The sequence below is a fragment of the Lygodium microphyllum genome, chromosome 5 (assembly GCF_053477565.2).
Source record: "Lygodium microphyllum isolate KBCC chromosome 5, Lygodium_microphyllum_v1.1.10, whole genome shotgun sequence".
NCBI lineage: Eukaryota > Viridiplantae > Streptophyta > Polypodiopsida > Schizaeales > Lygodiaceae > Lygodium > Lygodium microphyllum.
Window position 1 is genome coordinate 169,432,621 of NC_141139.1, and position 12,770 is coordinate 169,445,390.

Sequence of the window (12,770 nt, forward strand, 5' to 3'; positions counted from 1 at the left end):
ATGAAAAATTGGCCAACAATTTTTTCACCAAAAACAAGAATATTTTTAAAAATCCCAAAATATCTTAAAAGAAACTTTTAAATTTTATTTTTCTTATTTTTTATTAAAATATAAATTACTTGTACTAATCATTTTGTATTGAAAATCAAGCACCAGTCTCCCATAAACTAGCTCATTTTTTAATATAAAAATTTGGTCAAAAAGGGTTCTTGAATGAGGAGAGAGAAGGGATCTGAGCAAATTCTTTATGGATAATATTAAAAAGGCAAAATGAGATTACAAACGTGGAGCTAGAGGAGGATTATTTTGTTCTTCTTCTTTCTTGTTTTCCTTGTTTTAATGGGGGGTGTAAAAGGCCCATTTTTTAGTTCAATTTTTTTCCTAATGAGAGATCCTCTTGGGGGAAGCCAATGGGATACCCTCAATAGTCTGGACTTGTATAAGGGGGGTTGTCCTTTGATACCACTTGGAAAGAGATCCTATTGGGAAAAGCCAATGGGATACCCTAAATAGTCTAGACTTGTATAAGGGGATTTGTTGTTTTTTGAAACCTCTAGCTATACAAAGGAATTCCAATGTGTCTAGGGGTGAATTTAAATGTAACCAAGTCAATCTAGCTTTTGATTTTTTATCATAAGTATTCCTTTATGTTGGATTGATCATTAGGATGAAAGCCAAAATGGAGATCACATGCTCATTGGTAAAGCTCAACAAGGATGAGAGAGAAGCCATACTCCACCAAAAAGTCTGTGAAATAGCCACGGTTCTTTCATAATTGAAAAGTCTAGTTTTCAGTGGATTGCCTTCTAATACAATTGATCATGAGCTAGGGAGCTAGCTAGAAGAAACCAAAAGGAAGGGAAAAGAAGAAGTGCCAATGGAAATCAAGAAAATGGTTGTCCACCATGAAAGGAATCTACAACTTTAACAATGTGAAGCCTATTGGTCCATTATTTTTCAAGCAAGTGAATCACTCTCTACATGGAGACTTGATTATGTCCATAGATACCCCTCAACCTCCAATATATGGTGTAAGAAATAACTAGAAGCCATGTTGGGTACTCCCACTTGCCAAGGACATACTATCTTGCTTATGGGAAGTGCCTCTTTTGCGAGGCAATTAACTTTTCTCTTTAATATAACTTACATGCACTTACTCCAAAAAGAACAAGGCTAGCTCGCAACAAGCACTCAAAAGGCATTAACATGGGGGATTCATTTGAGGACAATTATTTTTGTGCTCAAGAAGAGAGCTTTGATTTGGGCAAATGCAACAATTAGTCTTCATCCTTGGCACCATCTTTAGATACCCATGAACCTAAGTTTTTTGTGTGCAAATTATAACAAATTCATTCCACTCTAAAAGTAAAAAAACTATATCTCCTAAATTTTATGCTTATGTCTATTATTTTGTAAGCTAAAATTGTTTTCTTGGGAAGACCTTGCTTAAGAAGCTAAGGCATTGAAGCTTTTCATTGTTGCATACCAATTCGAAGAGTGTATACTTAGATACTCAATCAATGAGAGAAACTAAAAAGTGCTTTAAAGTTTCATTGTTTCATGGATTTAAATGTAAGACATGGAAGGGTAAGATTTATGGTAGTGTTCTTGGCTCCCCATGGTTGGGTTGTGTATATGTGATTGTGGTACTAACATAAAAAAGTGCATTGGATGCTACATTGGTTATCGATTTAGATGTTGCATTGGGATGGGTGGTTCAGAGACAGAGTAGGGATTGTCCCTTTAGGTTACATTGTCTATTGAAATTGCAAGATGCCAAGTTCAAGATCCCTTTAGCGAATCGTGTGTGTGTGTGTGTGTGTGTGAACCTTGAGTTGTGAACGAAAGAGAGAGAAAGGGTTCAAAATCTTTTCAACTCATTTTGAGGAGAAAATATGTTATTGCACTAGGCTAAGGTAAAATTAGTTTCTAGCCACATGAAGCTTCCAATAACAACATGGGAGATGCTCAAAAACCATGATCGTAGTACCCTATGTTTGGGAATTTTACTCTACAAATTGATTGAGACTTCTAATGTGTACATTATCCTTAAACTCTAGCCACATGATGTTGGCAACATATGATTCATGATTTCTTTAAGACCTCTATGCATACATTCTCTTTTGGCTTGGTTGTTGGAACAAGCTCAAAAGAATGAAATTGTGGTAAGTTCATGAAAAAATATAGAACTTGACAACTTTAAGAAAAATCCATGGAAAGAAGAGTTATACAAGATAATAAACAAAATACCACTGAGAAAGGCATAAGAGGCATATATAAGTTTCCTACTTTGTAATATGATGAGAAGAATATTGACTCTTTGAGCCTGCTGTTCTTGTAGCTGGTCTTGTTTTATTTGAGCATAGACCACACAAACCCTATATACTAAATCAATAAACCCCACCAACACTCCTTAGTATCTCTCAACCATGGGTGCTTATGTAGGTTTTCCCTAGTAGCCAAGAACATGTTGTCTGGGGGGGAATTATCAAAGGTACCTAGAAAAGATGGGATTGAGTTGTATCATTCAAAGACTTATAGAACTTGTCATTATACTTCATATCTTGAAGTTTCAACTTTTGGATGAGGGTAGAAATTGGGTAAAAACTTATCATAGAAAAGTGAATTAAAGAAACCCTCAAGTCAAGTTGGAGTATGAAGCAACAAAACAAGCTTTTCTAGATCGCTTTCACAAGACTGAAACCCCATAAGAACTTTGGAAAAGGATAGAGCTATGATATAGGAAACAAGGTCAAACCATTGACTATTTTTCCCTAGACTTTGAGAGATTGTAGGACCATTGGAATAGTTCCTTAGAAGATGGAGGGAAAGCATCGATCATACTCAAAGTCAAATATTTTATGGACAAGCTTCAAGAAGGATAAAACTAGAAGTGGAGAAACCCGACACTTTCAAATAAGTAGCAAGAATAGCAATTGAAAATGAGAGAAATTTGAAAATATGAAGAGAGGACAAATAAGTTTAAGATACCAAGAGATGAGAGACTAATAGTAAAACCTAGGAATAAACATCAACGCATGTAAAATTTTAAACAGTAGGGAGTAGGGGACTGTTGAGCAGTTGAAGTACATTAAATTCTGATGTTTCATGGTGCATATCATATAGAGTTCATGGTTATTAAAAATTAAAAGGGACTAGTAGCAAGAGGAAGCTTAGTGCTAGCCCTAAGCAACGAAGCACTTACGTAGAAAAGAAAAATCATGAAAAATTTTGTCTTTGCACTTTCACATTACTAATTTTCAATGAAATTTGTTTGAGCACGATGGTCATGTTCACACTTGCATTGATGCACCACATGGTATTGTAACCTAGATGCATAACACCTGTTTGTATAAGTGATGACCCGACATTGAGAGTGTGAGGTATCCCAAGCCGTAGAACTAGATATTTGGTTCCTTGGGGGTTATTTGGTGAGGTTTATCTATCATCTCCTAGATCATTTATCAAAATAGATGATGGAAAAGAGAAGCTATTGCACCTACCAATAAAGGAAGGAAAGGTAGCATTATTTAAAAATCTAGGTTCTAAGATGCACTTCATTTCATCTTTTCACGTGAAAAGCAATGCTCAAATCGAAGCAACCAATAGTACTATCATTGATCTTCATAGATCCCACACAGTTAACCAACCAAACACTAGGGACCAACAATTACCCCATCCTCTAGTTTGTTTACAACACCATCCCACATTATACTACCAATAGAGCACCTTTCGAAGTTGCCTAGGCAAGAAATTACATGTTCCTATGACCACCATAGCTACCAATCTTCTAATTGTTGATACCTTAGCTAGTAATCATAGAAAAATTTTAGGAAAATTTGCTAATAATATAAAACAATTGCAATTAAGATATGTATCTCAAGCCAATAAGAAACACAAGGCTATTACATTCAAATAAAATGATTTAGTTTGGCTTTGTTTTGAAAAGAAGATGTTGAAATCCATTTAAAGGCATCCCATAATCAAACTAGCCCCAATATATTATGGGCCATTCCATACAATTTATAAATTGAATGGTAATGCATTTAGATTTACATTTAGATTGGGCATTCCTTCTCAAGTCCTCCTCATTTGGAAAATTCGGAATTCTTCTCACATTAGTTCTTTGAAACCATTCAAGGGAACCCCACATGTAATTTCAATTGTAGAAGATCCATCATTGTTAGAAGAAGTCACTGAAATTCTAATTTTTAAAATTATCATTGGACCATCACTAGAATCAATAAGCAATACCATAGGTATCTAGTTAAATATAAAAACCATTTTGTTGAAGAATCCCAATGGATTCAAAACTCATTGCTAACTCCATTATCTAATAAGTGCATACCTTTTCATAGTCACATTAGTTTCCAATATACACTAATTCTTTGCATGAGATAGTATTCTAAGAAAATCCATGGCTGCCTTATTTTCATAGGGTATGTCTACATTTGTCACATGAGGCAGTACACTGATATTTTGGATTACCTTGGTGATCTACTACAATTTTGACACATGAGGCAAAACTAGAATATAGTATGGCCACCCATGCAATTTTATTTATTTCATTAATGGAGGACACTTGCCTTTTAATCCCCAAAAAATGTTATAAAAATTGCTATTAAAATAAGATGATTTTATATTTATCTATTTTTGTGAATTTTCTTTGTTTATTTGCTACATGATAGTGGCTTGCTATATGTGGTCTCACGTGTAGCACCGGTCACATTGCCTAGTAGATAGATTACAAGGAACTAATGCATTTTGTGTTATGGTGAGCAAATTATTAGCTGCATGAAGCAACACTAGGATATGGTTGGCCATCCATGCACTTTCGCTTGTTTTATCAATCGAGGAAAATTTCTTTTCAACCCCAAAAAAAGTTACAAAAATAAGATGATTTTATATTTATTTATTTTTGCGATTTTTCTTTGTCTATTTACTACATGATAGTCTCACTCACTTACACACACACACACACACACACTCTCTCTCTCTCTCTCTCTCTCTCTCTCTCTCTCTCTCTCTCTCTCTCTCTCTCTCTCTCTCTCTCTCTCTCTCTCTCTCTCTCTCTCTCTCTCTCTCTCTCTCTCTCTCTCTCTCTCTCTCTCTCTCTCTCTCTCTCTCTCTCTCTCTCTCTCTCCCCACACTTCACACTTCAACTCAAACTCTTACTTAGCAGCTATGGAAGCTAGAGGGGAAGATGGGGATGGGAAGTAAGAGGTGACGATGAGCTTCACCCTCACTCTCATTAGTCTCTCACACTATCGCTCTCTCTATCTTTCCCTCACTCTCAACCAATGGTGCAACAAGATGATAGACAAGAAGAAGACTCGAAATATACACACACAAAAATAATTCATTTATTTACTTTTACACATTTTATACATTAGGTTCAGGGGTTAGGGTTTCCCACTTAAAGTTGGATAGCCCACCCCTTTTTATGGTTCTCGATTGTCCTTCTCTCAAATCGTACATATAATTTAGCTTAATTGGACCTAGTTTAAGTAAAAGAGAATAGAGGTTTCCCGCATCCCTCACATCTAATTATGGGTGTTTTAATGTAACTCTAAGTGATATTACAATTTGCATGGGAGTGAACCCAACTCTCACTTGATTCAAAAGGTAAAGTGGTTCTCATCTGCAATTGATAGATAGAAGGTATTACAATTACACCTCATAAATGGATGGTACCTAAAATAATAAAATGAGATCTTCAAAGTTTTACATTGTTGAAGGTCAATTTTCTAGCACAATTGACCAATTCTCAATTTTTACACATTGATTTTTGCTCCTTAAGCCTAATAGTTTGAAAGCCACATGTTTGGGTGGGAGATCATGGGAAGGGATGGGACAATATTCAAGAATGGTTGCAAAGAAACATTCGAGATTATGGATGGTTTTTATTTATCAAATGTCACCTTGAGCACCAATAATGTGGACAATTGCATATGCTTTGTATGGTCAAGACCTAAAAGAAGAAAAAGATTAAGATTGGCCAATATCTACATGACTCTAGTGGTGGAATGTGTGAGGAATTGTAGGTCACATATTTAGTCTTCTTATGTAGGGATGAGGCATCTTTGGAAGGAGGAAAGTGAATTATGTAAGAGATCTATGTTTATAGGTCCTCCTAACTAGGGTGGACATTATTGTAAGGACCAAATTTCGGATCCCCCTTGACAACAAGCCTATCATGCAAGTACCAATATACACAATTAGTAGAATATCTATACACATAAAAAGTTTGAAAAGATTAACCTTCTATCATATGGCTCTAATGAGCTTCTAAATCCCATGTGGATGCAAAAGCCATGTAAGATATGTAGTCAAAGCTAAGAAACATAAGAGGAACTTTAAAGAACATAATTTTGAATGATTTACCTTTGAAAAACCAAGAGGAGTTTGCAAAGCCCCAAAAACAAGAACATAATGTCTAGATACATAGTACTTGCAAGCAAGAGCAAGGCTTAGAAGATTAAAGCAAAGGGAAAACTTTCCACAAAAATAAAAAATAATTAGAGGGTCCCAAACAAATAGGAATTCCTAACCTAATTGCAATTAAACTTGCCCTCATCTTAGAAACTAGAGCCCAAGATACAATGAAATTTTCACATCCCTACGTCTAGCATTCCCCATAAATAATGGGGTTTGCATCAATTGATTTCACCCTATTGCACTATTTTTCATGTTTCATTATTTACCCTTATGTGAGCCGGCATGTAAATGTGACTACTTGGGCATTAGGGGTTTGTTAGTAGAAAACAAAGTCGATTATACTCAATATTCTTCATGCCCTATTGATTGAGGAAATGGATTGAGCATTGTCATAGATCTTTTAAATATTTCACTCATAAAGAAAATCCCGAAATTCCATCTAGATTTCCAATGTGGGGTTTTAATTCAAGGATTGCCAATTAACTTTTGAGGGTGCATCTACCATCCAAATATGTATTTGGGTACTAGATCAACTAATTTCCCATTTAAAATGGCACTTCTATGAAAACATATCAAACAAATAAGGAAGTCCAATCTACAAAAGCATCTACACTATGGCATACTAATGTTATGTGCAAATATTGTTAAATTCTAATGACCAAAGCAAAGGCATGCACTTCTATTGCAACCTTGTAAAATGAAGTATACAAATGTCTAGACTTCGTCTCTATCACATATTGCCATGAAAGCTATTGGCAAGACTTGAAGAGATCATCATCTGTGGAAGTGTCTTCACACGTTTCCACTTTTTGTGCCTCTTCCACTTAACACTTGAATTTTATGATCCTTCAACCTCACAAGTTGTTCAAGCTTCATTACTTTGGCTTCAAGCAACTGCAGAATGAACATGGCAAAATTTTTGCAACTATCCTTAGTATACAATTCTGAAACTTTGACAAACACCCAAAGTTTACATCTTTGAAGTAATTATATTGAAATTTCATGAGGCATCAATACTGAGAATATACTAATGTTTTAGTACTAGAGCTTACTTCAACAGTTTCTGTAAGTTCTCGTATTTGGGCATCCTTTTGCATCTCTCTTTGCATGTCCTTCTCTTGCATGTTATCCATGGTGGGCTCTTGAGAGTTTTGGCAAGGACTCTAATTTTTTTAAAAGTATCAATTAAAATACTAATACTTTTTCTTCTTTTTATTATGCTAGATATACACATTAGAACTCACTTCAGAGTTGAGACAAGCTTGTTGTGGTCGATCCTGGGGAAATGTACTACATAAGCAACAGTAGAATTAGCTATAGAAAATACTTGCAAATGTAAATTGATTGCTCATAATGAAATATAAGTATCTCACTTTTTATTAGGAGAAGCATGTCTTGGAGGAGAACCTCTCAAATAACTAGCACTTTGAAATTGCATGGGTGGGGGATTAATTTTCATTTGAGACCTTTGAAGAAGACCTGGCACATAAAACAATCATGTGTTATCTTTGGGCGCGGAGAAGGGGGGGAATAGTTTCTCATTTAAACAACTTGTGAATTTTGCAACTATAAAGAGGTGTTATTTAACATTACCATGCCCCTTTTCACAACACATTCATACGTTGTTCCTAAATTTGCAAAGGCCAATTAACAACTGACACATGTTATGCAAAAATCCACCTTAAAAATCTAAACGTTTATGAAATCAGCCTGGTTAAAAAAGGTAATGACTCTAAATATCAAGCCAAAATGGAGAGAGAGAGAGAGAGTGTGTGTGTGTGTGTGTGTGTGTGTGTGTGCGCGCGCGCGCGCGTGCAAAAACATCATCTCTCTCATTTGTCTTTTCTTTTATTTTCCTTTATTCTATACAAGATAAATACATTTTTCAAAAGAAATAAAAAATCTAATCTATTTTACATAATTGATCATGATAATTACTTTTAAGCCTATGACTTTCAATACAAAACTTGAGCACTGCAAGCTTTTGAAGTGCCACTAAAACCATCTAAACATGGAAGTATGTGTGGGGTCTTCAACAAGAGATCTTAAGCCTATGCAAGCACTTTCTTGGCTTGTTGGGATCTAGAGGCCAATTGACTTCAAGAGGAGTTGAGTAAGAAGGACAATTGAGTGACTTCTTATATAGTAAGTAAAGACAATCCTCTCAAGTTTTGGTCTAATTCTAGAGGAAGTTTCTCTTCAAAATCAAGTCTAGGAAGGATTCTCAATACCATCCTTTGAATGTATCTTCAAGGCTAAAGGAACTAAGAAGAATAAAATAATCCTTTAACTATTCACTATAGTCTAAAGCTTGTAGAAACTAGAGTGAACTTAGGTTTAAGGGTGCTGATAAAACAAGGTGGGATCCAACATGTGCATCCCTATATCAAGATAAAAGATACATATTTCTACAATCGTGCATATGTGTCGTTTGTTATTTGCTAAGAGTTAGGTCATGCGTAAGTAAATTTTACTTGCACAAGTTTGCATAGTCAAGTTAAATAATGTGTGGCTGGTTTATTTGATCACTCTCTTACTTTGAGTCAAAACTTTAGGGAGTTCATGGAGTACCCTCTAAATATGGTGGTACTCCATGAGCTTGTTTAACTCCAAAGACGTGGCAATCATTGATTGGTAAGAATCATGCTCTCTCTCCTCAAAACCCTTTCCTATCTCTAGCTCACCTCTTTGTCTCTTCTTTATATGGCTCTCTCTAAACTCAAATAGGTTTTCCCTCCTTATTGGCATAGGTGGAGTGAGGAAGGGAGGGAAGGAGGTCATGTGACTAAATTCCTTGTCCCATCCTCTACCATAAGGGAAATTCATTATACATGGTCTCAAGGTCTAAAAATTTCTCCCCTTCAAGAGGCTTCAATGTGAAATGTCTGATTTTTGCTATATTCCCTACTTGGCCTAACTAATTGAATGATGAAGGTAGGATGTTAACTAAAGCTCTGTCCATGTCCTCTATGTGCCTACACACTCTACATGTATTTTTAGGGTGGAGAACAAGTCCTATGTTGATTGTCTGGGACAAGAAAAATGACATGCTAGAGATTCTTGAGGCCTCTCGACAAAAAATGGTATTGAGGTGGTCATGAGTAAATACCAGGCCACAATGTCAATGTTCCATTGTATGTATTCATTTGGACAAATAGAATGGGCCACTCACAAAGGATTAAAACATTGAGTTGGATGTTAGGGGCACATGTTCTTAGAAAAACCAAGAAACTTGCTTTAGGGCTCTCAAAAATATGCAAGCCTAGTAGTATTGGATTGTATGACATTGAGAGGATGAAGATCACCTCAACGTGAGTCACATCTTGGGATTTGCAAAGTTTTGAGGAGCTAAGATCACAACCAACATGGAGCTTTCCTAGCATTGCAAGGGAAGACCTGAAACCTTGATTGCTTTGAAAAGATGGGACATTTCCTTTGAGTATATGCTTAGAATACATTAGGCCTTTATGCTAAGAAATGGGAGATGATGTAGGATGATTGGTTTACGATGAAACACTTTCATGTGATAACTTAATGATAAAGCACAACTTGGATGATGTGTCTTATGGCTTGGCAAGGGCTCACACATGTGGTTTCACTTGGCATAATTGGCATAAGGGCTCCAATTGAGGAGCCACTAGATTGCAAGGTATGTGTATCTAATTGAGAGTGGTTTCAACTAGCACAACTACATCAAGAGCAACTCAACTAGACCATCTCTAAATCTACTTGGACAGAAATTTCACATAGCACAATCAACATAAGGCATTTACTTAGAAAGTGGCTAGATAAGAACATAACTATTTATCTCACTATGGATGTTGGATAGTTCTAGGTAGTTGCATCTATGTCTTGGGTGATGTACTTCCTCTTGACCAATCTTACATTGATTTTTCTATTATAATTTTTCGAATACAAAGAAGCAGTGAAAGCCATCCTCCTTTTAGACAAAATGTCTCCCATTCAAAGGAGAAAAAGTATGTCAGGAAAATTAGGCTAGCTCAAGGCGAAGTCACCCATGAGTACCAAAGACTGAGTTCCTGGAATGGAAAAAAACCATTGAGAAGGTTATTGAAAACTTCAAAGTCTATGACAACAAAAGGGCTATGCAAAGAATAAGTGTTTCCAATTGAGCAACAAATTTTAGATCAACAATTGTGTTTTGTCTTGGCTCTTATCATTTTGACGATATTCTTTTTTGGCTCTTGCAAGCAACAAAAGATTCCATTCAAAACCAAGAGGCTTTTATATGTCAAGGCTTCAAGGTTCAATTAAGGGCTACATGGCACATCTTGCAAGAAGCAAAAGATTTCATCCAAAACCAAGAGGCTTATATATGCCAAGGCTTCAAGGTCCAATTAAGGGCTACATGGCACATCCTGAGAGATCCTCACCACAAAATCGATTTTCAAGCTCTAAAAGGACCATGTAGAAATGGCAAATTATAATCTCTATGTAAGACTCCAACAAAGTATTGCATGATGTGAGCAAGGAAATTGCTAAAGTATTTAGAAGTCACCTATCTTCTATTATGGGCCAAGAATATGTGTTGGTTGCTAATTATTATGACAAACTTGTTGAATTCTTGAGAGTACAATGGATTTTTGTCTTTCCAAGGAAAGGGTCCTCTTTCTTGATACGTATTTTTTCTCTTGAATTCATGATCTCCAAAGTGAAGGAGGGTAAATACTCGGGTCATGATGACCTATTTGTGAAATTCTTTCAAGAGTTTGGGTCTATGTGTGGTTGTTAACTTTTTTTTTAATCAATGAAGCTTTAGGAGTGCTACTAAGCCTCTCTTAGTCAATGAAGGGATAGCCATGTTGATTTCCAAGAGCATTCTGAAGAAGGCTACCTAACCACTAGAGGCCTCTAACAATGATCAATGTGGCATATTAGGTAACTGTCCAAGCCCTTGCTTTTAAAGTTAAATTCATGCTTTCTAAATAATTGGTTTATCAACTATATAGCTTCATTCATGGTAGAAATCCATGTTTCCATTTTAAATATCATATTGGAATTAGATCTTGCTTTAGTTAATGGGGCAAGTGCACTTCGGTGAACATGGATTTTGACAATGGTCATGATTGAGTTAGTAGCAGGTTTTGAAATGGATGGGCTTTGGTCACAACTCTACATGATGGTTTCTACTCATTTTCACCTTGTTGCTTTTGGATCATCCACCACCAAATTGGATAAATGAAGAAGTTGGAAGTACTTCTAGCACAAAGTACAAGTTGCTCCTTTGACCCCAAGGAGGTAATCTCAACCAAATTGAATCAAGGAACAAAACAAGTGTGGTTTAGCAATGAAGTCACCATCTACTCCTTTGAACCCAAAGAGGTGAACCCTTATGTACTTAAGTTGATGGAATCAAAGGAAGAAGCCTTTGTGAAGGGTGAGCATGAGGTCTAACTAAGGCAATGGTGTCTCATGCAACAAAACCTTACTAATTAAGCCTCAAAGAACCACCCTCCAACTTACTTAAGGTGAACATCCCATGTAATAAAATGGTCTAACTAAGGTAACTGAGTCTCATGCAATAGAACCTTGCTAGTTCTCTAACTCACTCTTGAGGTGAATGTCTTTAGGATACTCAATATGATAGAGATAAAGATTGAGATCTTAACTTTCAAACCATAAGAGGTGTAAGGCAATATCAATTTCCACTCTATAGATCCATATTATTGTGTTTGAATTGAAGAGGTCTATAAGATAGGGTTATCCTTAGTCATTGAACCACTTCCGTGAGCTATTGACAAGAACATGAATGGGTGCATCACATTTTTAAGCGCCCTAGAACAAAGCTACTTTAAATTTTGAGAAAGAAATATGTTTTCAAGTTAGGTGGTTACAAACTTGTTGAGAAAGCCTAGATGTATGTTTTCTTGGCATGTGAGACCCTCCCTTTTGGAGCATAATGCAAATCTATAATTACATCCCACATTACTAAAAAACAAGGCCATATCAATGGCTCTACAATGCAAAATAATTCTAAGATTTGCAAAACACCCTACATAAAACCCAACAAACCAAATTAAAAATATAAAAATTAGGCCCATTCCATGCATCTTGATCTCATGAATATATTCAGATTTTTAGTTGACATTTAAATGTGTAATCCACCCAAGAAAGAATTACCACATTTTTATTGGGTGTTATAAGATTGGCCACTTATCCTAATGATTTTCATGGCCTTTTGGAGTGCCTTTGTAGGAGCTACATCAAATGGAACCATGTCCTAAGGTGGTCTCCCATAGTGGAAAGAGCAAATATCCTACTCCAAACTATTAGATTTGAATTCCCCTTACATAAACCAACAAGACTTGGGC

The 12,770-nt window shown here is 35.9% G+C and overlaps 1 protein-coding gene across 1 annotated transcript in view; it reads right to left on the minus strand.

Moving 5' to 3' along the window:
- Positions 1-6,977: 6,977 nt before the first annotated feature.
- The window catches only part of LOC148036677 (uncharacterized), a 69,283-nt gene continuing 63,490 nt past the window's right edge, over positions 6,978-12,770 (minus strand). The window contains exons 6-9 of the mRNA XM_087679185.1: positions 7,812-7,917; positions 7,683-7,728; positions 7,491-7,601; positions 6,978-7,332 (exon numbers count right to left, since the gene is read on the minus strand). Coding sequence (XP_087535311.1) covers positions 7,231-7,332; positions 7,491-7,601; positions 7,683-7,728; positions 7,812-7,917 — 365 coding nt within the window. The 3' untranslated portion in view covers positions 6,978-7,230. The remainder of the gene's footprint in view (positions 7,333-7,490; positions 7,602-7,682; positions 7,729-7,811; positions 7,918-12,770) is intronic.